Genomic DNA, 27,314 nt, shown 5'->3' on the forward strand with positions numbered 1-27,314 from the left:
AAAGGGGTAGTATAGTGTTTCCCTTTACACAATATAAAATCAACAAATGACTCTCAATACTGTATCATTAGAATAATATTAATGGCATGAAGGGAAATTTGTTGACCGTGGAAGTCAAATCTCCCAAAAATACTATCCCCAAAGAAGCCTATTTCATGCACCCCATGTCAATATACTATAAAGTATAAACAACAGTTTTTCCAAAAACCTTGCGTCTCAATTATACATCAGTTAATCCCACTCAGTTTATATAACAGAATTTGTTCAGTTTTGTAATACAGGTTTGGGATTTGTTATCCAGAATGCTTGGGTCCTGGGGTTTCCCGGATAAGGGATCTTTCCGTAATTTGGGTCTTCAAAATGAATTTAAACATTTAATAAACTTGCCTTGTTTTACCTTCAAGAAAGATTCACAATATCTTAGTTTGGCTCAAGTTTTATTATTACAGAGAAAAAGGAAATCATTTCTAAAAATCCTAATTATTTGGATAAAATAGAGAAATGGGAAATGGCCTTCCTGTAATTTGAAGCATTGTGGATAGCAGGTTTCCAGTTAACAGATCCCATACCTGTACATATGTGCACTAATTTTGGATATTTTTTCAATGTAAATCTCTTTTTCTACCCAACTGACAGGCAGCGCCTGGACATGATGAGGGAGATGTATGACCGGGCTGCAGAGCTTCCTTCTGGTCTAACTGAGGACTGTGATAATGTGGTGACTGGAGGAGATCCTTTTTATGACCGATTCCCTTGGTTCCGACTGGTGGGCAGGTAGGTTCTTGCTTCCTCTCTAATATGGACAGTATATATATAGATATATATATATATATATATATATATATATATATATATATATATATATATATATATTATCCAGGATTCGGCCTTTTTCAGCAGGATTCGGATTTGGCGAATCCTTCTGCTAGGCCAAACCGAATCCAAACCCTAATTTGCATATTCAAATGCAAATTAGGGACGGGAGGGAAATCATGTGACTTTTTGTCAGAAAACAATTAAAAAATTGTAAGTAAAAAAAGTAAAAAATGTTTTCCCCTTCCCACTCCTAATTTGGTCATCTAAAACTGACCTTGTATTACCTGCATTTCCAGAGAGAGGCAAAATGACATCTGACAAATGTTCAGATAATAACAGCATTGGTAGCAGACTTAACAGGTGTTCTTAATCCCAGGAATATCATAAAATCATTGATAAAATGGACAAGTTTTATGTTCTGGTTGTTATACAATGTAGAAAATGAACAGCACCATCGATTTGGATGTGGTTTAAAAAGCCTTTATTTGTGCTCTTGTGGGCATCCCCCGCGACGTTTCAGGCCATGTGGCCTTTTATCAAGCTTGATAAAAGGCCACATGGCCTGAAACGTCGCGGGGGATGCCCACAAGAGCACAAATAAAGGCTTTTTAAACCACATCCAAATCGATGGTGCTGTTCATTTTCTACATTACATGGTCTGTCAATGGAAAGTGGTCGTTGCAGAACGTGCACCATCAAGGCAAGATACTAAGAATCGGTGTGCTGACTAAATTTGTTCTCCAATTACTGGTTGTTATACAAACAAGAGAGACAATAGACAAAAGGCCTCACTCCATTTGCAACACATTAATCTATAAATGCAACATGTGAGCCCCCAGCAATGCCTGGAAGAGGAGCCTATGCTGATGCCTGTATTTGTTTTTATTCTGTACCTGTGCATCATCTCCCTAACTCCTTCACCTCCGTTTTTGTTTTTCCCCTTCTCTCGTAGTTTTACATTCATATGTCTTTCTAGGGACTATGTACCATGCTGGCAGAGTTTTACCTTATTGATTCTGTAGTTGGATTCATATGTATTAAGAAACATAGTGCTAGTGCTTTAGTTTGAGGCAAAGAACCATATCAGGGGCGTAATTATAGAGGAAGCAGACCCTGCGGTTGCAGGGGGGCCCAGGAGTGTAGGGGGCCCAGTGAGACCCTAATTAATGAGCAATTTTAATATATCTTGGTAAAATAGGCCAACTTATAAATATTTTTGGGCCCTAAATTGAATTTGCTATGGGGCCCAGTAACAACTAGTAACGCCACGGAACCATATTGTAGGTTATGTGCTTAATGGCATAAGTGCAAATAGCCACACTGTGTGTGTGTTTTATATGTATTTTTTGCAATTTTCTCCCAACCCTCCCAACTCTGCTAATTAATATACAGCGACAAGGTGTTTAACAGCGATTATTTATAGATATAACCTGCGACTCACCATGTAGTGCCAAAGTTAGATGACATCTAGGGGGTTATGTTTTAAAGTCCGAATGCCAAAAACTCGAAAAATGTTGGTTTTTTTTAATATAAAATACGAATCTTTTGTGAAAAAAAACTGGAATTTTTCGGGATTTATTATACCACGTGGATGGAAAAAGTCTGAAACCGAAAATCCAGCATCTCAGACCTGCCGAGGTTATAAATCAATAGGATAAGTCCAGATGATATCTTGATCTGAGCTGGGTTTCGTGCAAAAATCCGAATATTTCATTTTTTTCGGGCAAAAATCTGAGTTTTCAGAGATTTGTACGATACAAATTTTCATGTGATTTTCAGGATTTTTTTCCCGCACTGGGATTTTTCGGGAAAACGTATTGATAAATAAGGGGAAATAACCTGTGCGTATTTGGTCGAAGTATATTTCAGAAAATAGTGAGATAAATTCGGATTTCAATAAATAACCCCCTCACTGTTTTGGGGATGCTGGTGTTTGTAGTTCCAAAACAGCAATAGAATAATATATTAAAGACCATTGATACAGGCTGTTACATGTCTAATGTAAAAGCCTCAAAACCAAAAATGCTAAATCTCAAAACCAAAAATGAGAGGGTAAGCCTCAAATGAAATTGAGGGTGGAGACGTGTATACTTCTTCTTTGGCCAACTATGCATCAAATATGTCTGTTTTATTAGCATAACTATAGTCATGAATTTAAAAGCATATGATCAAATGTGGGCAAGTGGAGTGTCCAGAATGCCACCTCAACCAGAGGAGAGTTATGAATTTAACTGTTTATCATTTATGGCACAGCTGAAGCACCACTATTATTAGCTCCTCTTTTCTGGGCAGTTATATTTCTAAACTGTCAATAATAGCTGTGTTTGTTAGATAAATGGAAAATCGGTTTTGGTAAAATAAAAAACCCTGCAGATAGTTGGTCTTCATCTTGTTAGTTCTCATCACTGCAGAATATGTAGAAGGTGTAGTAAACAAAATAAGGAACCAGTGATTCTGCATGAAGAATAAAGAGCTGCCCTAATGGACCATGGTTCCTTTAGTGATGGCTGACTTCTCATTTTTGTTTTTGTGGTAATCTTATGCATAAACACCTTCTATTATAGCTTTTATTTTATTTAATTTAGAGAGCAGGGCCTTTTGCCTTTCCCCACCTCACCCATGTTATTGTATAGATCGTTAATAGCAGTCATTTGCACTATATTAAGCCAAACAAGGTAGAAAGAATGCAGAAAATCTAATAAATACCATTGTGGTTTTTCTTCAGTTCCCTTTGTCACTCCAAATGTCCACAATAATATATATCACATAATATATTTCTTAAATATAACTTCATAATGTGGGCATTTTTTGAGACTGAAAAAAATACTCCTTACATTGCTTTGGGTAATGCAGTTCTCCTAGTCATGTGACTTGTGCTTTGATAAACTTCAATCACTCTTTACTGCTGTACTGCAATTTGGAGTGATATCACCCCCCCTTCCCCCCCCACAGCAGCCAAACAAAAGAACAATGGGAAGGTAACCAGATAGCGGCTCACTAACACAAGATAACAGCTGCCTGGTAGATCTAAGAACAGCACTCAATAGTAAAAACTCACTGAGACACATTCAGTTACATTGAGAAGGAAAAACAGCAGCCTGCCAGAAAGCATTACTCTCCTAAAGTGCAGGCACAAGTCACATGACCAGGGGCAGCTGGGAAATTGACAAAATGTCTAGCCCCATGTCAGATTTCAAAATTGAATATAAAAAAATCTGTTTGCTCTTTTGAGAAATGGATTTCAGTGCAGAATTCTGCTGGAGTAGCACTACTAACTGATGCGTTTTGAAACAAACATGTTTTCCAATGACAGGATCCCTTTAAATCCTTTTTCCATTTAATAAAGCCTTTTACTGCCTAAGTCCCTAGAGTGCAACAGCATTTTTGTACATTTTTATATTTATATATAATTTACATATCTTATTAAACATTTATAATACAGGTACTTTGGAAAAAGGTTTGATGTCCCCCATTGACTACTGCTTCACATTAGTACATAGAACCCTCTCTATGCTCCGATTTTACTCTTGCCCTTGGATTAACTTTCACTATATAAAGTCCTAGTGTGGAATTAATTATTTCTGTTTTATACTAATCTCCTACCTTCCCCTCTGATCTCAGCTCTCCCCTATTTACCACATGCATGAGCGGGAGCATGGCTGAAATTACTCCCTCCCCCACTCTATCAAGCCCCTGCTCCGAAGGCCTGGAGCCTGGCTCCCAGCTTGAAGAGGATATTTTTCAGGATGATGAGGAAGATGGATCCCAGGTTCATCCCTGCTGTGCTGTCAGATCAGACCCGTTTCATGACCGATCCCCCCTGTTCAGTGTAGTGGGAAGGTTCGTCAGGTCTGCCCAGAGCATGCTGGGAAGCAACCAGCTCTTTCACTGAACTGTTCCTCCCAGTTATTAGAATTTCTGCAAACACAATATGATCATACATCATAGTTACAAGTTGACCTTCAATGCACAGTATCTCATAGGTGTCCTAAAATAAAAAGGGCAAATTTTAAGTACTGCTAGTCCAGAAGGCACATTCTGGTCCTTTATCATGGTTGACAACATTCATCAAAATAGTGTTCTGTATTGGCAGTTTATCTGGTATTTTATTTGCTGTATTTTCTTCTTGCCTGATATTCCATTCTTGGATCCAGGAACAAACTGGTATAAACTTATATAACGTGTATATATATATATATATATATATATATATATATATATATATATATATATATATATATATATAGATTATTATAACCTTTAGTATCATTATTCTAGGATATTGCCCTCACAAAGCAAATGTGATACCAGTCCTAGGATTATTGTTGAAGGAACACTTAGGGGGTTATTTACTAAACTCTGAATACCCGAAATTCCCCGAAATCCGAAAATTTTTTGATTTTTTTGTTATAATAGGATTTTAAAAAAATCATGAATTTTTTGGAATTTATTAAACCCCAAGGGCTAAAAAGCCCTAATATAAAAAACGGCATCTCAAACCTGTCGAGGTTGCATAAAAGTCAATGGAACAGTCCCATTGATTTTTAGTTGTGTCGGGGGTTTTGGGCAATTTCACTATGTTTTCAGAGCTTTTGGGTGAAAACGGGGAAAATTCACGAAAAAAATCTTGAAAATCTGAGATTTTCCTGCAAAGGTAATTTTCGGGAAAATGTAATAATAAATAAGCGTTAAAAACCTGAACGGCTTAGATCGGAGTTTGTAGCAGCCGATATTGAGATAAATTCAGACCTTGATAAATAACCCCCTTAAAGTGGACCTGTCATCCAGACGCAAAAAGCTGTACAATAAAAGTCCTTTACAGATTAAACATGAAATCCAATTTCTGTTTTTATTAAAGCATTCATAGCTGTTGTAAACTCATTTAAAAATCTCAACTGTCAATCAAATGTCTGCCACTGCTCTATGACTTAGGCATAGAGGCAGGGCAGACAATTACTTTCACTTTCCATTCAGCACTTCCTAGCTGAATGGAACTCTCCCCACATTCTCCCATTCTGCTCTCCCTGCATTCTCCCGTTCTCTTCACCGTTTAGCCAGTGCATGGGGATGGACATCGGGTTCCCCATTCTGGTGCACAAACAAGATTCTGAGATGATACAAGGCTTGTCTTAATAACAGTGTCCACAAAATGGCTCCTGCCTGCTTGTTATAATTATGAATTCCCAGACTGAAGGAGACAAGATTCAAATAATTTATATAGTGTAATTAAAGTTCATTTTGCTTGACTAATGTGATAAAATAGGATTTTGAATTATATTTTGGGTGACGGGTCCCCTTTAAAATGAGACACATTGATTCTTGGAAGGCCAGACAAAACCCTATATATTTATGTGTATAAGAAAAGCAAACAAGTTTATGATGAGGACCTGTTTGTCTGATGTATCTGCTAAAAGCTTGAATAATCTGCCTTTCACTCAGCTAATAATACTTATAGGGCTCTGGTTTGGCCTCCAAGACAGTGTGCCTCTTCTTTTTTATGCTGCAGTGGACTTCAGCTCATAGAGGCTTTTGGAAGTGGTGAGCGTCAGTGCTTCTTGTGACATTACAGTGTGTGCGAGAAATCTTTACATTTATTGATGGAGGCCACGAAAGGGAACTTCAGAGTATATCTGGGGTTAGTGTTTAGTAGTAATAAGCTGTGGCCTGCTATCTATATACTGGATGGATAACACAGTATATGAGCGTTAGCTTACTTAAGACCATGCAACCCATGCATTTGTAATAAGCCAATCCTCTTTCAGTAGCATTGTTTAACTCTTATTTCTGCATCACCAGTAGAGAGCCAGTCCTTATAGATGGAGTGGTGCAGAAAAGACTTCCCGCATTTGCTCCGAATGAATCCATTCTCATTTTTCCAAAAGATGACAACCACTCTTTCTTATCCATTCCAGTTAAACAAAGATAGACAATTAAAAGGGAGCCTATTCTTAAACATTGTTTGCCTTACTTATCTATCCACTAAGTGACCCAAATTCTTTCTTATATTTGTCCCACAACCCAGTGGAAGCCTTTTTTTATTTATTTCTTTTTTTTGCTGGATATATGGATACATAGACACATTAGTAAGTTGGTGTATACATTTCATACCCCTACAATCAGGGCTTTGAATTGACCATTGGTCTATAAATGAGTGATAAACTGATTTAGCTAAGACTTGTTAATAAAAAAGATATTGATCAATAACAACACCAAATTCACTGCAGTAAAAATAACACATGCAATGTACTTGCACTTCTCTATGCCAGTGGAAATGCCAGCCTGGAATTGCCTTAACCAGGGGATAAGTAGCTCCCTGTCACTGTTGACTTTATAGGCACTCACCGTTGTACTAATTGAATCATGTGCATTTAAAATAGATTTATTATTATTTTATTATTATTATTAACATTTATTTATATAACGCCAGCATATTTCAGAGCGCTGTAATGTGTTTATACAACTAAATCACATTAATTACATACATAGGACATATGGAGATACATACATCACAATCAATACTGGTACAAAAGGTGAGGAAGGCCCTTTCAATCTAAAGGAAGGGAATAAGACACAAGGTGTGGGAGTGGGCAGGATCCGAATTGAGTGGGTGAGAGATGTGGTACTGTATGTGGTGTTGCATTTGGTAGTTAAGCAGAGTGAGGGTAGGTTTCTCTAAAGAAGTGCGTTTTAAGAGATCTTTTGAAAGCAGAAAGGTTGGGAGAGAATTCCAGAGGAGGGGTGCAGCCCTTGCAAAGTCTTTAATGCGAGCGTGTGAGGAGGTAATGAGAGAAGAGTTGAGTAGCAGGTCAGTAGATGAGCGTAGCAAGCAGTTGGGTGAGTATATAGAGAAAAGATCTGTTTATTTAAGCACTGTACTTGGCGATGACCCAGTGACCATCCCATCCCTACACAAGTTTCAGCCATATGCACACAAGTCACGAACAGGCTATTTTATTTTTTGCTCCTGACTGTTATTGCTCCTGACTGTTTTTGCTCCTGACTGTAGTGGGTGCGATTATGATGCAGTTCTGGGAAAGAATGTTCATTGTGGGCAAGAAAAAATGACGAATAGCACTTTGCACTATTTAATAATTTAGATCTAATGTCTTAATAGTAGTTAATTAATTTAGAGTCTGATGGCTAAATTTCTTTCATACGAGTTGTAGAGGCCCTACTGTTGTTAGTAATAACCACTGCCTTTCTTGAATATCAATTTTGTAATGGATCTGTAAAACAAAGCTGGTTCCCAAGTGACTTCCATTCTACATATTCACAAGAACCATTAAATAATCTTTTAGAATCAGAAGAAAATCAGCCATGAAAAGGATAAAGGCACAGGTGCTTTGACACTTTCCGAGTGTCTCCTAGAACATTTTGTAGAGCAAGGAAGAAACTCTTGGCACAAGTACACAAAAGCCATGAATAACCTATAAAATATATCCTGGTGGTGGTGTCTCTCAGTATAATCATTGTTTCATAATGCATTTTGACCCCTTTGACTGAAACTTGTCTATCATGAAAAATAATAGTTGGCAACTATTTTTACCAGTAACTGGGATTATAGTCGAGCTTCAAGGTGCATTCTGGTTCAGTTGTGGTTAGAATGTTTTGCATTCTAAAGAACCAATGGTTCAGCTGCTAAGAGTTGAAACAAGCAGAAGCTGTTTTTGAGTGTTATTCATGGGGAATCCCAGTTTTTCCATGTTGTCTTAAGGACATCATGTTTGCTGTTATTTTATATTGTGTATTGGAAGCACTGGAACATTTTTTTTACTATTTCAAAAATAGTGCAATTAATATTTTTAAAATACTTTCACAATAGTGCAATTAATACTTTAACACAGTTTTAGGTCACCTTAGCGGTGATAAAGGGTTTTTGGGAAATCTAATGAGAGCTCTAAATAGAAAACCGATGGACCATTAGACCGGATGTTGTTACACAATAATTTCTCAAAAGTAAAAAAGCAACTTTTAAAAGTGACTTCAGTCTAAAAAGCACAGTGTGGAGGGAAATATTAGAATTGAGCATTTCATAAAGAGTGTCAATTAATCTTTTTTAGCTGGACCTGATTTTGACACAGGTTGATGAACTTGTTCAAATACAGTGGGTGAGCCATGACACCTTAGTTTGGCAAAGCAATGTTCTATTAGATGTTAACAGTAATCTAGTATCATTTCATTACTGTTACAGTTTACAGAGCCAAAAACAAACAAACACAAGACTGTGCATAACAGAATATAGCATTGAATAAATGTGTAATCCAAAGACTTGTAAAGAGAATTTACAAGTTATCAATATCAAATAGGAACAAATTATTCTCTAGTATTAAAATATTATCTTCACTTTACTGTCAACTCAAGCTGCATTCTGTTAATTGTAAAGCATAGTCTTTGTAGATGTTTAGACCTGAACAATCTGGAGGTTAATGATTATCGCACCTGTTGTAATCCCTTCTATATGACACCAGTTATTGCACTTGCTTAGTAAGATACCCATATGTGCACATAACCATTATATGTTATTTTGGTGCTTAAACATACCAAATACATACACATCGCTTGACATACACCTGTATGACATGCATTTCATAATCTCCAATTTTTACCTTTGACAAATTGGTACACCTTCAGCTTTGTCCCATTTTTGCAGGCACAAGGCTTCCCTACATGCAGGCTGTTTGTGTTTGAGATCCATTTGGTTTTCCATGAAAAATTTTTATGATATGCTTTTCAGCATATAATTATGCCTTAATATTATGATATCAAGTAATAGTGTCATAGCATGTCAGCCAGTAAAAAAGCAATCAGCTTGAAAAAGGAACTGAAATGTTCTGGAAGCATGTTGTAATTGTCTCATTTGTTTTGTTTCATCTCAAAAATATACCCTGTAATGATTCTAATGGCAGAATCCCTTTACTCCCTTTTTTGCATCTGCGTGATTACATTTCCATGTTCTAAATATGTAGACGTTATTTTACTGGTAAAGATTAAATCATTATCTGATTCTAGTGATCATTTATGTGCCACAATTCATGAACAGGAATTATGATTTCTGGGTGTAATATATTAATATCCCGTTATTAATGTTGGGATTCTCTAGGGCCTCTCTGTGCCACTTCTTTTGCAACACATGTGGGATTTTAGTCAAGCCTCAAGGTGTGTTCTGTTTCAGTAGTGCTTGAATATTTTAGTTTACTGAGAACATCCCAAAGAATCAGTAGAGGTCAACACAAACTATACAGTAGCTGTATTTTTGGTGTTTTTCATGGGGATTTCATGGGAATTCACCATTACTCAGTAGAACGAAAGAGCTGGCTACTTCTCATTTCTCTCCGTTTCTCTATGCCGTGTTCTATTTTCTATTTTGGTTTGTTTCGGATTTTGGCCGGCACACCCACATACCTTTTTGCTCTGCTGCTGGCCCTTGATCCCAACAGAACACTGGGGTCTAGCTGGCCCCTCCTCACAGCCTCCGACCCTACCTCGCCTTCACAATCCTTCCATTTGTCTCTCACTTGTCCCAATTTGTCTAACCATCCCATTCTCCCTAATATCTTGCTGCGGCTGCCCTGATCATTTTTCAGCTGCCCTTGGCTGTCCACCCTGCCGATGTTTAATTTGGCTTATGAGTTCTTGTTATTGTGTGAGCTGTGCTCTTCTACTCCGATAACTGTCATATGTGTAAATCTTGACCTGTTCTTCTTCTGTTTTTTTCCTTCCTCTGTTTGGCTATTTCCTTCCTTTCTTCGGCCAATCATTGTTCATCTTTCTGTCACCCCACAATTTATTTATTAATGCACCATACCCTTTTTTTTTTTTTTATTGTTTAATACTTCCATTCTCTCCTATAACTCATTCACCCTTCATTCATCATCTCATCCACATGTTCCATTACAACCTTTATTTCTCATTTAACATATCCGAGTTCTCTTGTTTTTGAAACATTTAAACATTGCTCTTCTCCATTTCTTTTCCGTTTCTTTTCCATTTCACAATACATAATTTTACCATTTATCTTACTGAAACACTTCAATTTTTAATAACGTATTCTGCATTCCTATCCCGTCTTTCTACTTTGTTAAACTATTTATATTCTCTTCCATATACTTCATTACTTTTTAGCTTTCCTATTTTCTGTTTGCTTCTCCTCTCTTGTAACACCTCTCCCACTCTGCAGGGCTTTTGTGTACCTGAGTAATTTGCTGTACTCTGTCCCTTTGGTTCACCGAGTCGCCATTGTCAGCGAGAAGGGAGAAGTGAAAGGATTTCTTCGGGTTGCTGTTCAGGCCATATCAGGTGAGGATGAGTTTTTACAAGGTCTCAAAATAAGCCCTTGGGTACTTTCCAATGGCATTTTTGTTATTAATAGTGTATTGTTGCAGCAGGCAACTGGAGGTGGCTGTAGAGTTGGCAGTGTTGTTTTTTTTGTATATCTGACTTATTTGAGTTCAGTTCATGTGACTATAAATTGAACTGTCTTGATAATTTATTAATATGTACCATGCTAGGCCTAAACCTATTTTCTGGAGGCAACGTAATAAAAGTTACACATTTGCAACAGTTCTATTAATCCAACAGATCAGATGTTTGCTTTCAGACAGACGGCAGGTACATGATATTTAATGATTGCTCTAGGTTTCTTGTATACTTTGCAACTTTTGATACATTGCCTCAGATCTTTTTTTTGTGCATCACTTTCTCAATAAACTAGAATTTAAAAATATAACTATTACCATCCAGACATTTTTTCTTATTTACCTATTTTTTATGAATAGTGTTTTTTTTACAGCAATGTATTTGTTTTTATTGCTATATTGTATGTATCCATTTGTTATCTGATACGTAAATAAAGCCCTGTCCTGTTTATTGTGCTAGGTAGAACCTAAGGGCAATGGCACATGGGATGTTTTGTTGCCTGCTGTAAATCTCGCTATTGTGTATACTGGCGGTACTGTGAAGGAAAAATCATACATGTCTCGAATTAGTCCACAAATTCCTCGAATAAAAACATATCCACATTCACTTACATATTAAATACAGATTTTTTTGGGTGTATTGTTTAAATCTTTCTAATAATATATATTGCCACAGCCAAAGAACAAGATAATGGTTGACAGGTTTAGCCAATCAGCAGGAATTATTTTGTGTTTCTCATTTCTTTCTCATTTTGAAGGAAAGGTATTTATGTCTTTAAATTCAATTGATAATGACTTTGGTGGTGTATATATTTTAGCTGATGAGGAAGCTCCTGATTATGGTTCTGGAGTCCGGCAGTCTGGCACAGCTAAAATATCCTTTGATGATCAACATTTTCAAAAGGTGAGAAAAAAACAGCAAAACCATTTTTATGACTGCCCTAACAATATTAATTACAGAGTGACTCTTTGAATTTTCGACTTCTTATGCAAAGTACATATCTCCTAAATAGCAATCTTGTTTGATACCCAATTGTGTTGCAGTTCCAGGCTGAAACCTGCCCAGGAATGACGCGCTCAGGCACTTCACAAGAAGAGCTTCGTATTGTCGAGGGAGGCCAAGGACAAAACCCAGACTCTCATCCTTCTGCTGATGAAGTCAACAACAACACCTGTTCAGGTGAATGGGCCAGTTGCTAAAAAATAGGAGCAGAATAACATAGATAGAGAAATCGGGATCTTTCCAGTCAAGAAAAGATACAAAAAATATGAAATATTCACCATTAGATATATAATAAAAATTATAAATACAAATCATACAATATAGGTTAATCTGATCTAGCCTTACAGTTCTATAGAAAGGACTTCTGAATGCAACATGTGTTATAGAGGAAAAAGTAAATAGGAAAGGTTTTTAGAAAAGAAAAAAAGCTAAAGAAAGACATTTTCAATCTTTTCCTATTTGTCCGGTACTGAATGAACTTCTGAATGTTATACAGTGTATTTCAGCCATTCAAATGCTCTAACAAAACAAAGTCTCATGGATAACTTCTGATTTCTCCATTAGCTTCTCTGCAGTCATCCTTGTTGGATAGTCCTACAAAGGCACCGTTTGACCTCACAGATACCATGGGCCACCCCCTGAAACTGGGCAGCATCTTTACATTCAGAGTGACTGTCTTGCAGGCATCGAGTATACCTCCAGAATATGCTGACATATTCTGCCAATTCAAGTCAGTTCTATTATAAGTTATTTACATGGTTTAGTTCACTACTGTTTGCTCATTGCCAATAGCACACCGGAACAATATAGATATACAATACAATACAATATAGATACACATTGTTACATGTTTTCAAGATAATTCAAAAGATTTTGGTGAATTTAGAGACAGCAGAGATGACTGAATAGTATCTGGAAATTGTTTGTTATCTACATGTACCTTTAACAGGAAATTTAAATGGCTTGCAAACTCTTAATTCTAACAATAACTTGTATTTACTGTAATTAAGAGGCCTGAAGAGAAGTATTATCTCATATACATGCAAGGCATTGTGGTAATTCGTCTTTGCTAAAGAAGAGCTGACTACTGCAACAACTGAATGCAAAATAACCATAACATTTTGAATACCTAACCAAATTTTATGAATTTGCTGCATCCATGCTATAGATTTATATTTTTAAGAAAGAATCCTCAACTTGTCTTTTTTGAAAATTAGTAACTGACAGTGGGAGTGTTGATCCTATAGTGTAAATATAATTGTCCAACTCATGCACTTCGGATTTATAGTGCAGATTTTATTATTATTATTATTAACATGTATTTATATAGCACCAACATATTGCGTAGCGTAGCTTCTATGCCAACCAAGAAAGTTTTATCTGTGTCTACAATTTATTCCAGTTTTATTCATCGCCATGATGAGGCCTTTTCCACTGAACCATTAAAAAACACTGGCCGAGGGCCACCACTGGGCTTCTACCATGTGCAAAATGTAAGTATTTACTGTATAACTAACTAAAAGCCCATCACATGACATTATAACATGTCATTGCCAAACTTTATAACATGTCATTGCCCTTATCAAGGGTCAAATTTTGAATTGAAAAAACTTCGAAAATTCAAATTCAAAAAGACTAACCAAAATTAAGTCAAAGCTTTTTTGGGTCAAATAGGCCCGTATTCGGCCGAATTCGAATTGAAGGAATAGCGCATTCAATCGAATTCGATTAAAAGTTTTTCCCAAAAAAACTTTGATTTTTCAAAGTCCACCATTTGACTCCAAATAGATCATAGGAGGCCCCCCATATGCTAAAACAGCAATAACAAGTATCTACAAGTATCTTTATAGCTTACTAAACAAGATACAAAAGAACAAGAAATTAGGGTATAACCAATAACAAAATCACTGGTGTTGACTATTACTCCTTTGTACTCCACAACTGCAGAACTGGAGAACAGTGAAAATTCAACACACTTTGAGGCACATTTATCAAGGGTTGAATTTCGAATTCATAAACTCCCATTAATGTGAAATTCGACCAATCAAAATTCATTAATAAAATCAAATTTTCACAGCTCGGACTAACTGAATCGACCTGAAAACTCGAATCTAATTAGATTTGAATTAGAAAAACTCAAATCTAATTTTTTCCCTGAAAAAAACTCGGATGTCAGGAAGGCAGTTTCACAATCGCCACCCAGAATCCGGAACCAATGCTAGGCTCTGCTCTCAGCTCTTGTCTCCACCTTTAACAGCCGCCTTTCACCTCGGGAGGAGCCCTCGGCTAATTGAATGCCACCAGGTCTTATAAAGAGAGGAGCCAAGCTAAGGGTTCTGGATGAGCAGAGGGGCATGATTGTTTTGCAAAGCCGGGAGATCAATCAAGTAGAGTCAGGACAGGCACGGGTCAGAATACGCATAGCAGAATAGTCGGTTTACCAGGCAGTGGTCAGGAACACGGAAGTCAGATTAGTCAGGCAGGCAGGGGTAAAAACAAGAATCAGGTACAAGATACAGAAAGGAATAACACCAGGAACTCTTGGAGATGAACCTAACAACGGGCAATCCACATAGTAAAAAGTCCCTTTAAATACATTTGAATTTGGCACCAATGCGCACGGACGTCATCACGCCAGCACCAGTGCGCCTATAAATAAAGTAGATACGTGCCGCGCGTGCCTAATGAACCGGCATTACAAAGTAGAAGAGCAGCGTGGCGGGCGTCCCCACCGGCCCACTAGACCACCAGGGTGAGTTTTTATTACAGGCTGCAAACATCACAAATTGATCCCTGGACCTCTTCCATTGACTTATACACCAATTCGGCAGGTTTAAGGTGGCGAATAGTCTAAGTTGAGTTCTTAAAGGGCCACAGAGTATGATAAATCTCAAAATTTTAATTCAAATTAAAGCTCTAATTGAGTTTGGATAATTCACAATTCCAATTGAGAGTTTTGACCAACAAAAATTTGAATTTTAATTCTAATTTTCACGTCGACCCTTAATAAATCTGCCCCTTTGTGTCTATATTCACTGTCATAAATATAGATTTCAGGCTCCCCCTATGCCTATACTAAGAAATGAAACGCTACCTGCATGAATACTAAAGATAATAAACTAAAATATATATTATCATCTTGTAATCATAATGCCTTTATAGCTCATAAGAGTAGATAATGAGATCAATAAATAATTGAAGGATGGCCATTTTTGCTTAGTTTAGTAACTGTAGCTGAGAGGACAAATGCTTCCTTCTGCTCTGCTCTTTTCATTTATTTGAAAGGTATATTCTGCTCAGTACATTAATTTGGGTTCTAGCAAATAAACCTCTAGGTATTTCTATACATAGAGAGCTCTCTATATACTAATGCTTTTATTTCCCCAGATTGCTGTGGAGGTCACGCAGTCATTTGTGGAATATGTGAAGAGTCAGCCAATTGTCTTTGAAGTGTTTGGACATTATCAGCAGCATCCCTTCCCTCCTCTGTGCAAAGACGTTCTAAGGTAACACGCAGATAGATATATTACAGGTTATTGGGTGTGCACGGAGGGTGCTGAATTAGCATATATATGCTCACCCCCTTGATACTTGATACTGACTCGTTTCTCTTCACAGCCCTCTCCGCTCTGCCAGACGCCTGCTTCCAAGGGTCATGCCTCTGTCCAAACCAGGTAAATTCAGCATTATCACTGGCATACATATTACATGGAACTAATATCTTTGATACATTAAACTGTTGCCCATACTGTAATATTAACCAAGAGCACTAATGTTACAGATTGGTGTGATAAAATAAAAAATATGTTGCTTTTATCATTTGTACTTAAATTTTCCACCTAGCAGGAATATTAAGGGTCATGGCACTTAAGATTTATTGCCCACAGATATTGTGAACGCAAGCATAATTAACTGCAGAATATTTTGTATCTTAATCAAAATGTTTTTGCATTTTTTTTTCCGTTCTTCATCAACTTATTTCATACTACTATATGTAAAACTTCTACAATTCCCTGCTCCAAACCTGTTTTTTTCATTATGAATCTAATACAAGGCTTGCACAGCCCATTCCTACCCCCATCTTTTCACCCCACTTTCCATATGCTGAGCTCCTTGGCTCCCCTATTAGCTACAGAAGGCGTCCTTATAGGAAGCAGTGTGTTTAACAGGATTGATGGACCACACCTTGAGTCTCCCATGCTCAGGATGACTGGGATCGTGACCAAGGCTCAGAGGCATGGTGCGTGAGGGAGCAACCTCAGTAAATGTTCTGCCCTGCACTCTTATTTCGGATACTTTTTGTGTTGTGAACCTTTTTCTTCTCATATATCCTGTTTCTGAGAAATACAGCTCAGTGTTCTCTTTTTCTGTATTTTTAATCAATAACCTCTGGGTGAATATATATGAGAACTATTTATTGAAATGATGTGGCAGCAAAACTAGATATGTGCCATCATAAAACATCCTTGCTCTGTGGCCGCCATACTGTATAATGGTTAATGATAGTTATATAGGGTTATATACTGTAGTTATCTTTAAATGGTCATTATGTGACATTCACAAATATACATGTGTTAACCATTACACTACTAGCTTGTTTTGTTTGCATTGCAAGTGTTGTTATCCAAATGCTGATGCAAACAAGTACAGTAGTTCTTCTTCTTTAAAAGGATAAGCAAACCTTTAATATAAGTGAATTTAAAATTGATGAGAGTACTATTCTTAGAACTTTTGCAATTTATACTCATTATTTATTTTCTTTTTTTCCCAAGATATTAAGGGAAATATGTACTGGTCAGTTTCCGACCATTCTGAGCACCAAGTAGTCAAGGAAGTTGTCAGGAGAAAGAGGTTGCTCTGATGTTCTTCTGCTTAGGAAAAAAATTAGAAACCTTCCTCAAATCTTTCCTAAGCAGAAGAACTTTAGAGCAGCCTCTTTCTTTCTCCTGACAACTTCTTTGACTACTTGGTGGTCAGAATGGTCAGAAACTGACCAGTACATATTTCCCTTAATATCTTGGGAAAAAAAGAAAATAAATAATGAGTATAAGGGCTCTTACACACGGGCGTTCCGACCTGCGCTCCCCTGCGTTCCGTTTTTTGGCGTTCAGCCGCAGGGGAGCGCAGGAATAGACGCAAGTAATGATTTGAAATGGGGCTGTACTCACGAAGGCGCGTGTAGGCGCCGAACGCAGGTTCAGACGCAACATGCTGCATTTTTCCTGCGTTCGGCGCCTACACGCGCCTTCGTGAGTACAGCCCCATTTCAAATCATTACTTTCGTCTATTCCTGCGCTCCCCTGCGGCTGAACGCCAAAAAACGGAACGCAGGGGAGCGCAGGTTGGAACGGCCGTGTGTAAGAGCCCTAAAGTGCAAAAGTTCTAAGAATAGGCGCTGTTGTAACAAAATTCATTTATATTAACAGTACATTTTTCACTTAATATCTTGGGAAAAAAAGAAAATAAATAATAAATTTAAATTGCAACATTTCTTAGAACAACTCTTTCATCAATTTTACATTCGCTTATTTTAAAGATTTACTTATGCTAAATTCTGTTGAGGCGGGGACAGTGTTATACATATATTTGTGAATGTTTTCTAGATATTAGAAATAGTATTCTATTCAATCCCTATCTATGTTTATACTATTCATATATGAAACTTACCCTACCTCGTTTTGCTGCCTACATTTTTATAACTATTTTTTTGTAAAATCGTGCATGGTCATTTTTTGTCGATGAAAATGTTGGAACTGTAATTAAATCTTGCATACATATCAGGCTAAACCCTGTGCTGTACACAACATGGAATAAAATGATTTGGGCCCCAGTTTAGTTGTTCTGGCTAGTGATGGGCGAATTTTGGCAGTTTCGCTTTGCAGAAAAATTTGTGAATTTCCTGCGAAATGAAGAAAAATTTATGAAATGGCACCATTGTCTCGTTTTTGACACCTGCGTCTGTTTATTCGCCAGCGGCAAAATGTGGGAATTCGCCCATCACTAGTTCTGGCTAGTGCTATTCAGGATTGTTTTACCTATAGATAAAGGTACAGGCTCTGTTATCCAGAATGCTCGGGACCTGGGGTTTGCATCGCCATACCTTAATTCTACTAAAAAATTATTTAAACATTAACAAAACCCAATAAGATTGTTTTGCCTCCAATACGGATTGATTATATCTAAGTTGGGATCACGTACAAGGTATTGTTTTACTATCACAGAGAAAAACATAATCATTTTTAAACATTTGGATTATTTTATTCAAATTGAGCCTATGGGAGAAGGCCTTTCCATAATTCGGAGCTTTCTAGATAACAGGTTTCTGCATAACAGATCCCATACCTGTACTAAGAGTTCTGCCCATAAACCACAAAAATGGCAATCCATTTGCAACTTTGTGAGTAACTTTTTTTAATGTCAACCTACAGTATAACTCATCAATTAAAGTTGTGAAATATTCTTATCTGGTAACACTGATTAACAAAACTGCAGTATATATTTAACTATATTCATAGAGGCTGTTTTAACTCTTTATTGTAAGGGGCAATTTTTCTACAACACACTGTGGCTTTTATAAAACAAGTGCTTAGTTACTGGTGTGCAGGGAGTCAAGATTTCTAATGCGCTGTGTGTTTTATTTGCATTATTAGTTATTTTCATCGAAAGTCAATCAAAGTTTAAACATAAAAGCCCCATACATAAAATGCATTTGTTGCAGGTGCACATATAGCTATGGAAATGAATGGGGATGAGAGCCCTTTGTATTTGCAGCCAGGAAGTGAAATTAATTATGCTAACAAGTGCCAGCTATAAAACCATAACAAATATTTCAACCCTCCTCCAGTCGGCCATTAAGTACTCAGCTGCTGACTATAGAACAAGGAGGGCAGTTTTCATCCATAATGCAATAAAAGAAGCACATTAATGCGTGGATCAAGAGATTATTTTTAAAATAAATAATTGTGAAAGGCAGATGTGGGTGGCGTATTATCTGGTTTGATATGCTAAAGAGGGAAGTGTTAAAGGGGAAGCTTTCTTTTTGTGTCTCAAAGCTGCAAATTAAAGGAGAAATAAAAATGTACATATGTATTCAATGAAGTATTATTCTGTTTTCTCCTGTACCAAATTGATCTAGTGATCACTAGGGTTATATGAGTTGATTAAGAAGCCATGGGGGCAGATTCCCTAAAGGGCGAAGTGACTAATGCTAGCGAAAATTCGCCAGCGTGACATCATTTTCGTAACTACGCTGATTCCCTAACCGGCGCAGGTGTGACTTCAGTAGTGACCAAACGCCAGACGAAGTTTCGCTCTGGCGTATGGACGCAACCCCGCAAATTCACTAAGATGCGGATTTTACTGAAGGTTAACTCTTGCGCCAGACTTGCCTTTGCAACCTCAGACCATGCGAAATGCAATGAAGTGGATAGGTCTTCCTCAATTTTAAGTTGAAATTTTTTCAGTCCCAAAAAAACGCTGGCGTCTTTTCCTTTTTTCTGAGTGATATGGCACATAAACTATACACTGGGCTCATGTGTAGAGCAATATAACAAATCTATTTTATTTTATTAAGGTTCCCTGGGCTTGTGTAATGTAATGTATTTGCTGCAACATTTATGTCCATGCAACTTTCACTTCCCGCCGTATGCAAATTAGCCAACGCTAGTGCAACTTCACTTTGCTTGCCGAAGTAACGCTAGCGCAACTTCGCACGTTCGGCGCCCTGGACGCAACTTCGCATCTCAGGGAATTAGCGATGTCCTGGCAAAGTGGGCGAAACAGTTAACTAGCGAATTTACGCTGTTTAGGGAATTTGCCCCTTACTGTTCTAGCCTAGGCTGTCATAGTGCTGTTATGCCAATGGACTGGTTTAATAAGCATAAACAAGGTAACATATATAATAGTGTTATACTTTTAGGCTTTAGTTGCCTTTAATGTAATACAGATTTCTCTGAGTATTTTGTTTGAGAACTCTTGCTGGCTTGTTCATTTTATATAAAATTGTAGTTGTTATTTTCCCTCTTAGAGTAAATACAAGCAGAAGAAGTGGGATCTTGATGTGGTATTTTGATTTAATTCTACTTAAAATCAAGTGATTTTGGTAGAAGTCTGATAACCAAGCTCTGCGATTCAGCATTTTACAGTGTCCAAAGTGAGCAGTAAGTCATCAAATGAGTTCCCTGTTCCTCACATAAGGAGTATGTTGTTGTTCCACAGCACAGGGCTTTCTGTATTAGAAGATCCATATTATTAGGTGTAGTTTACCATATTTGATTGATTCTCAGTGCACAAGACACAAACACCATGTTCTACTGTCTCTGAGTGGAACACATTTAGTATTCTGTTTTTGGTGAACATAATGGCTCTCTTTGAATATTCTGCAATTCCTTAACATGGAGATTCTCACTCACTATTCCTGTCTTCTCCCTCTCATCCCTTTCACTGTTGTGCTCCATTTTTCATCTTAACCTATTCTTCCTATCACCCCTCTAACACCCAATTTACAGTACTTGCATTTTGTAACCCTCCTCCACCACCACACTTACATCCACCTTTCCCGACTTCCCATTTCTCTTTTCCTCATTTTTCACTACAGGTCCTGTAATGTATTTGCTATTATGAACATCATGAGGCAAATTTACTAAATGACGAAGTGGCTGTCACTAGCGAAAATTCGTCAGAAAAGACAATATGCAGGGACATTACCAATTTACTAAAAGGTGTTTAGGACAAATCGATAGGAAAAGAGCTTAGTGCTAACGCAATTTCGCCAGGTTACTCAAAGAGCAAAGTCATCAATGTGAGAATTTTCCACTACTCTTTTCGTCAGAGTCTGCTTTGCCAGGTTATACCTTGCGAACTGATAAGATGAAGCTACAGCCTCCTCAATCTTATGTCAGTGATATCATATCCTGTATGCCGAAAATTATATTAGAAAAAAAAGACAAAACGCAGTTTTTTCCCCATATTTTAGAGTGGGCTTATGTTTAAAAGTTGTAATTGTTAAATATATATTTATTTTTAATTTTTTTAACCATTTGAGGGTCATGCCACATCTGTTTTAGGAATGGGCTCATGTCTAGGACAATATAGGATCTCTTTTGTCTTAATTTTGCTTCCTTGAACATTTTAACATTTAAATAATAAATGGCCACTTCAAGCAATATCAACATCACTAATAAAGACATAGATGTGACCTATATGTACCCGCCCTATTCAAATTGACATAAGCGTAAGTGTGTAAACAAAGTTACGATAGGAAGAAAGTAACGCTAGCGAAGGTTTGCTTTGAAATGCCCACACTGATGAATGAAGTTTTTGTCGGTTGAGACGTAACTTCGAATTTTGATGAATAAGCATATGTGCTGCGAATTAACATCGGACTAAGTTGCACAAAGTGTGGTGGAGCCTTCCGAGGTGAAAATTTGCCCTTTAGTCATTTTCCCCCTATTCCTGCCTTCATTTTTGGAATCTTTTTGGGACAAACATTTGCTGTGCCTGTAAAAAATGAATGTACAGCACATTGCATAGTACGGTACAATGTATCTAAAGATAATAATGATAAGCAAGATAAAGGCGTTTAGGTCATACATTAACATACATTAACATACATTTATCAGACATCTCTAACCCACAGTAGAATGTGATTTGTTTTTCTTGCAATTGTATTTTACTTACATTTTGGATGTCACTAGACACAACCCTTATAAGATTTCAAGTAATACGAGTTATGTACATGTACAAATATTAACTCATAGGGTTGGGATGACTTTCGTATATACACCATGATCCTACATAACCTATATACTGTATATGGCACTGTCTATTGTTTGGACACTGGGCACTGGATGTCGGGTTCTCTGATATGACCTAGGAGCCCAGTCTAGCACTAATAACACATAATCCATTTGGAACTTTAACTATTTGCATGGCTTGTGTTTTGGTATCTGCTGGGTGTGGCCTATGTCTTCTGATTCTTTCTTTTCTTCAAATTTGTTTACAGACTCTCTTTCAATTCCTCTTTTCCATCTAATCAATATCATGTCCTGCTTTTCTTTCCCCCAGTTCCTGCCACTAAGTTGAGCAGACAGCGTGTTCCCAGTGTGGGTCCCTGTCACTGCAAGTATGACCTGATGGCTTATTTCCAGATCTGTGAACTTGAAGCCAATGGAGAGTAAGTCAAAGTATTTGTCTGTAAATCTTGGAAGCAAGGAAGATCAGAAAAGACCATTAGAATAACAATTTTAGTTGTTGCTAGCGGTGTTAAGGGTTAGAATGGGATTTCTGCAGACAAAGTAAGGAAAATATTAAAAAATATAGAATACAATTTTTTTCTTGGTAAACATTTGTATAAATACATAGATTTTAAGAAATATATACATAAAGAGCATTTATGGATTATCTCTACTTTTAGCTGAAATAAAGAACTGTAATGTACTGTAGATATCCTCAAGAGTTTCTTACTGCAGATTTTTGATTGTAACATACCATTCTTACAGCTACATACCTGTATCAGTAGATCATGGAGTGGGCTTGCCTTGTCATGGAACATTTCTTCTTCACCAGGTACTGTGCCTTTTTACAGGTCTACCACTTGCATGAATTAAAATTGTGTTTACAGTATCTTAACTAAAGAGGAAGCAGACCCTGCGGCTGCAGGGGGGCCAGGAAGTATAGGGACCCCATGAGTCCCTAATTCATATACAGTTTCAATAAATATTGGTAAAATATGTCAATCTCTAGACATTTTGGGGGCCTGAAAAATAATTTGCTGTGGGCCCAGTAATTTCTAGTTATGCCACTATGTGTTTATGAGATATAAATATATTGAGAACATATAAAGCCTTGAGGTTACATGCATACTCACAGTCACAAACTCCAGGCTGACTATCTATTTTTCAGAGAGGGATGTACCAATATTAATTATGCATTAGTAGAGCAATGAACTGTAATGTGTTGTTGCATAATGCCATATAGAAGTTGCAGAACTTTATATCCTTATATATGAGGTGGGGGTACATTATTCTGATGGCCCAATATAATATCGCTATATTATATATTATATATATATTCGCTTCGCCGAAAAATTCGCGAATTTCGTGCGAAACAGCCAAAAATTCGCGATACGGCGCCGGCGTCTCGTTTTTGACACCGGCGCCCGTTTTTGACGTTTCACGGGCGTTTCACGAATTTATTCGCTGGCGGCGAATTGCACAAATTCGCCGCGAATTCGCGCCTGGCGAATAAATTCGCCCATCGCTATAAATGACCCCTTATAACAAAATTGGGACCATTTGCAATGTGCAATAAAGGGGCGCAATCAGACATTTTTTGCACAATGCACATTGTGTTGTGCATATAACCACAGACCTCTGACCCCTATTAACTCTACAAATGTATCATAACTTCTTTTGACCTTGGAATTTCTCTCACAGGGTATCCAGAGACGCATTTCAGTGACACTGGTGCATGAAGCTGGCGCTGAGCTGAAGTGGCTGGAAGTGCGAGAGCTGGTTGTGGGTGAGCGCCACTGTTTAAACTGAAACTCACCATTGGTTAATAATAATTGCTTCTATTGATTGAAAATCAGGGTCAGAAGTAGGGGAAGGCAGAAGAGGCACGTGTCTACGATGTTTGTCTTCCCCTAGTTTCAGACCATCTAAAGTCTTGGATTCTGGGTCTTTCCAAAGCACCCATATGCAAGGTTGGGGTGGGTGTGCATGAGGAAAGGAGCAAGTGGGTGCAGGGAAGCTTGCCTTGGGTGCCCTCGGCTCAATCCCAAACCTGGGACTTCTGAAACAGATTCAATTAAAATGATTCGATTAAAATTCCATCAAAGATTATGAACAAAGAAAGCTTTACTTTACCTCATTCTGAACATTAATTCATAATAAATCAGCCACAGAGTCTTCCATAAGGAGGCCTGGAAAAGGTAACAGACATGTTGGTCTCCATTTATTACCAGAATTGATAAATATCTTAAAAATGACCATTTTTGCAACCTGCTAGCTATTGAACTTTAGAATCTATCATCCCACTGGCAGCTGAATGTTGTTGGAAGGTGTCCTTATTTACAGTTCTCTAGCACTTGAATGTCTATTGGTTACACATAAGCTATTTCAGTAGCCTTTGTTTCTAAAGTTGGAGCTCCATGCTTCTTGCCTTGCCCCTCTTTTTTTTTTCTTGCATATTAAATTTTCTACAAATCATTTCTGTAACCTTAGGTCGCATCCGGAATACTCCAGAGGCTGATGAGTCTATTATTGACCCCAACATCTTGTCACTGAATATCCTATCTGCGGGGTATCGGCCCCCTGAAGGAGGTGATCGGTGAGTGAGAATGTGGGTTTGGTAAAAAGCTGAGTGGGAATCCCATGAATCAGACACCAGGGGGCATATATGGTGTGACTGGAAGGATAAAATTGCCCTGGGAGGCACTGAAGATTCTCTTATATTACTGTGTTCCCTTTAACTTTGGCTTATAGCTTCATCATTAAGCATGAATCAGAGAAATCTGGGCAGCAGCTTCCCGTGCTTTCCTCATTCAGCCTCCCCAAATAATTTCTCTTAACTTATTCCCCAATCACACCCATATCCTTCCATTCCTTTGCACATATCCTCACATCCTCAATTATTATTTAAAGCCACCTTCATATATCATTTCCAGCATTAATCATTGCAGCCACTTTACCTTCTGAGGCGTTAACACTTCTCCCTCTACTTAGCATTTTAAATATTTTTAATTTGTTAGTATAGAATCATTTGCACTATGACTTCTTCATTCTGTGTCTTTTATAATTACCACAAGGAGCACTTTACACCTAACTTACATCCCAACATTCAAGCAACAATGTCCGTATTCCACTCATCTCCTCTTACCACATTTCAAAAAACGTTCCCCCCCCCAAAAATAACATTACACTAAATAAGATCTATAAGACCCTTATTACTCTGGCTCAAATGCTTAACTTAATATACAATGAAAGCTCTCATTTAAGAGTTCTATTCACTCAGCAAGTTGTAGTTATACAGGATATGCAAAATAAAACAGGGTGCATACTATAATCTTTTATTACCACAGCCCTTCTTTTATTCTTATCATATAGATGCCAGTTTTATTAAAAGAATCACAGTGTTTATGTTTGAATAGTTTATTTGAAAACAAAGGTGCAAAGGCTTGCTTCAGCTACATCAGTTCTGTAATCTATTAACTTCCCTTGGAAAGGAGTCACCCCATCTAAGCAATCACTTGGCATCTCTGATCCCACTGGTCATGTTCCTTGCTAGACTTCAGTCCTAGCTGGGGGTGCTCTTATATGTTTCTCTGCAGTAGAAGTTATTTGAGTACAAATCCCCAGGCCAACGCCTGCTAGTGTTAGGGGCTGTTATAAGGAAGTGTGGGAATATTGTTAGACAATAACACTGATATGGCTATAGAAAGCACTCAAAGTAATGTTATTCAAAGAGTTTTTGAACAAACTGTACACCAAAAAACAAGTCAAACACTGTTATCCTTTTTTTAAACCGGGGTAAATGTAAGGTGAGGTTAAAAAGTAGGGTAATAAAAGGTGATTTCATATAAATGATTACTCTAGTGGTAAGAGTATAGTTTATTTTTTCAACTCCCCCTTGTTAGAACTGGCTTCATCACATAGCTTACCTTAACAACTGGACAGGTGGAAATCTGTTTAATTCAACACTTACAGTTTCCTTATCCCTGAATAAATATGGTGGGAGACTTTTGGGGCCTTGAGAATATTGGTACCAACATGTTGCCTGCACTAACGTCTCCTTATTTGTGTTTCAGGCAGTTTCTTGATTCTGACACTCCTAGGTATTTTTTTTTTTTAAATCATTCCTAAGCCAACCTTTAAACTTCCTCCCCATCTTCTTCTTCCCTTATCTTCCTTTTCTATGCTTTACCATTTGTTATTATTTCATCCGTTTGTCCATTCACTTACTATTCCAAACCGCAAATCCAATAATTTCTACACCTCTTTATCTGGCTAACTTTCCATTAGCAACCTCCTTGGAGTATGGTTCTGTCTCATACTTGGATATATTTTTACCTAACCCTAATCATAGCCACACTATCAGCAACTTGTACATTGGGAACCCAAAGCTCACTCACAGGATGTATAACACAAGCATAGAGGGACTGCATCACTGTGGTTGATTGATGACCATATGGATGAATTAATGAGACTTTGTAGCTTCCCTCACCAGTAACATGATGTTAATTTCACAGTAACGGTAAATTGCTTATCCCAAAAAAATTATAAGTTCTAAGACCACATGGCATCTCCAATATCAGGAAAAACTATTTTGCAGAAAACATTAGTAGCCATATTGAGATTTGATTATCCTTAAAGCTTTTGCTGAAGCTGACATATATATGGAAATGGTCACTTATTATTATAAATGTCCAAGTAAGCAAAATAAAGACAAAAGTGTTGCAGAGACAAAACATGTAAATAACATATATTTACAATTTGGAAACATAATCCTGCATTAGTATATGAAAAAATGTCAGCGTACAGGATATGAAATCTTATAAATTCACCAGCCAGAACCTTGCTAAATAGACTTTGGTGAAAAGGGTTTGTGGATTAACGATCGTTAAAAAAGATTTGCATCGCAAAATGGCGTGAAACTTCTCTTGCACTGACCTTTTTTGCTAGCAAATTGTCTCCTTTGTCTTTTAGCAAATTTGTGGTGTCCCTTTCGAAGTGTCATTTTAGCTAATTTTCGCAAAAGAAGTGCTTCGCTCTTTAGTAAACGTGCCCCATGGTGTTTAAAAATAGGTACAGAATAATTACTGACTGTACATCTGTATTGTATATCTACAATATATCACAAATATATCTTTTTCTTCAAATATAAAGCTGTTACTGGTAATATATATCGGTTGAGCATACGATAAAAATAAATAGAATGGTATCATTTGCAAGAATAGGAATTTGATTTTTGATTGATTGATGAAGGGTTAGGAGGAGTTAGGAAATTTCAAAATTATTTATTATTTATTATTTTGTGTTTAATTTCTCCATGCCCAGCATAAACTGATAATAATTCCTATC

At 37.2% G+C, this 27,314-nt stretch overlaps 1 protein-coding gene across 10 annotated transcripts in view; it reads left to right on the plus strand.

The window, feature by feature from the left end:
• LOC108718167 (kinesin-like protein KIF1A) overlaps window positions 1–27,314 on the plus strand; it is a 94,570-nt gene that overhangs the window by 52,861 nt on the left and 14,395 nt on the right. For 6 of the 10 annotated variants that reach the window (XM_041564977.1, XM_041564981.1, XM_041564978.1 and 3 more), the window contains exons 25-37: window positions 637–774; window positions 10,994–11,112; window positions 12,050–12,135; window positions 12,276–12,411; window positions 12,799–12,964; window positions 13,637–13,727; window positions 15,622–15,740; window positions 15,853–15,908; window positions 22,300–22,408; window positions 22,734–22,800; window positions 23,670–23,754; window positions 24,459–24,564; window positions 26,042–26,068. In XM_041564977.1, the coding sequence (XP_041420911.1) occupies window positions 637–774; window positions 10,994–11,112; window positions 12,050–12,135; window positions 12,276–12,411; window positions 12,799–12,964; window positions 13,637–13,727; window positions 15,622–15,740; window positions 15,853–15,908; window positions 22,300–22,408; window positions 22,734–22,800; window positions 23,670–23,754; window positions 24,459–24,564; window positions 26,042–26,068 (1,305 nt within the window). The remainder of the gene's footprint in view (window positions 1–636; window positions 775–10,993; window positions 11,113–12,049; window positions 12,136–12,275; window positions 12,412–12,798; window positions 12,965–13,636; window positions 13,728–15,621; window positions 15,741–15,852; window positions 15,909–22,299; window positions 22,409–22,733; window positions 22,801–23,669; window positions 23,755–24,458; window positions 24,565–26,041; window positions 26,069–27,314) is intronic. The other 4 variants (XM_041564979.1, XM_041564980.1, XM_018265836.2 and 1 more) reach the window with 1 other exon arrangement.

This window comes from Xenopus laevis, chromosome 5S, assembly GCF_017654675.1.
Source record: "Xenopus laevis strain J_2021 chromosome 5S, Xenopus_laevis_v10.1, whole genome shotgun sequence".
In the NCBI taxonomy this organism is placed as follows: domain Eukaryota; kingdom Metazoa; phylum Chordata; class Amphibia; order Anura; family Pipidae; genus Xenopus; species Xenopus laevis.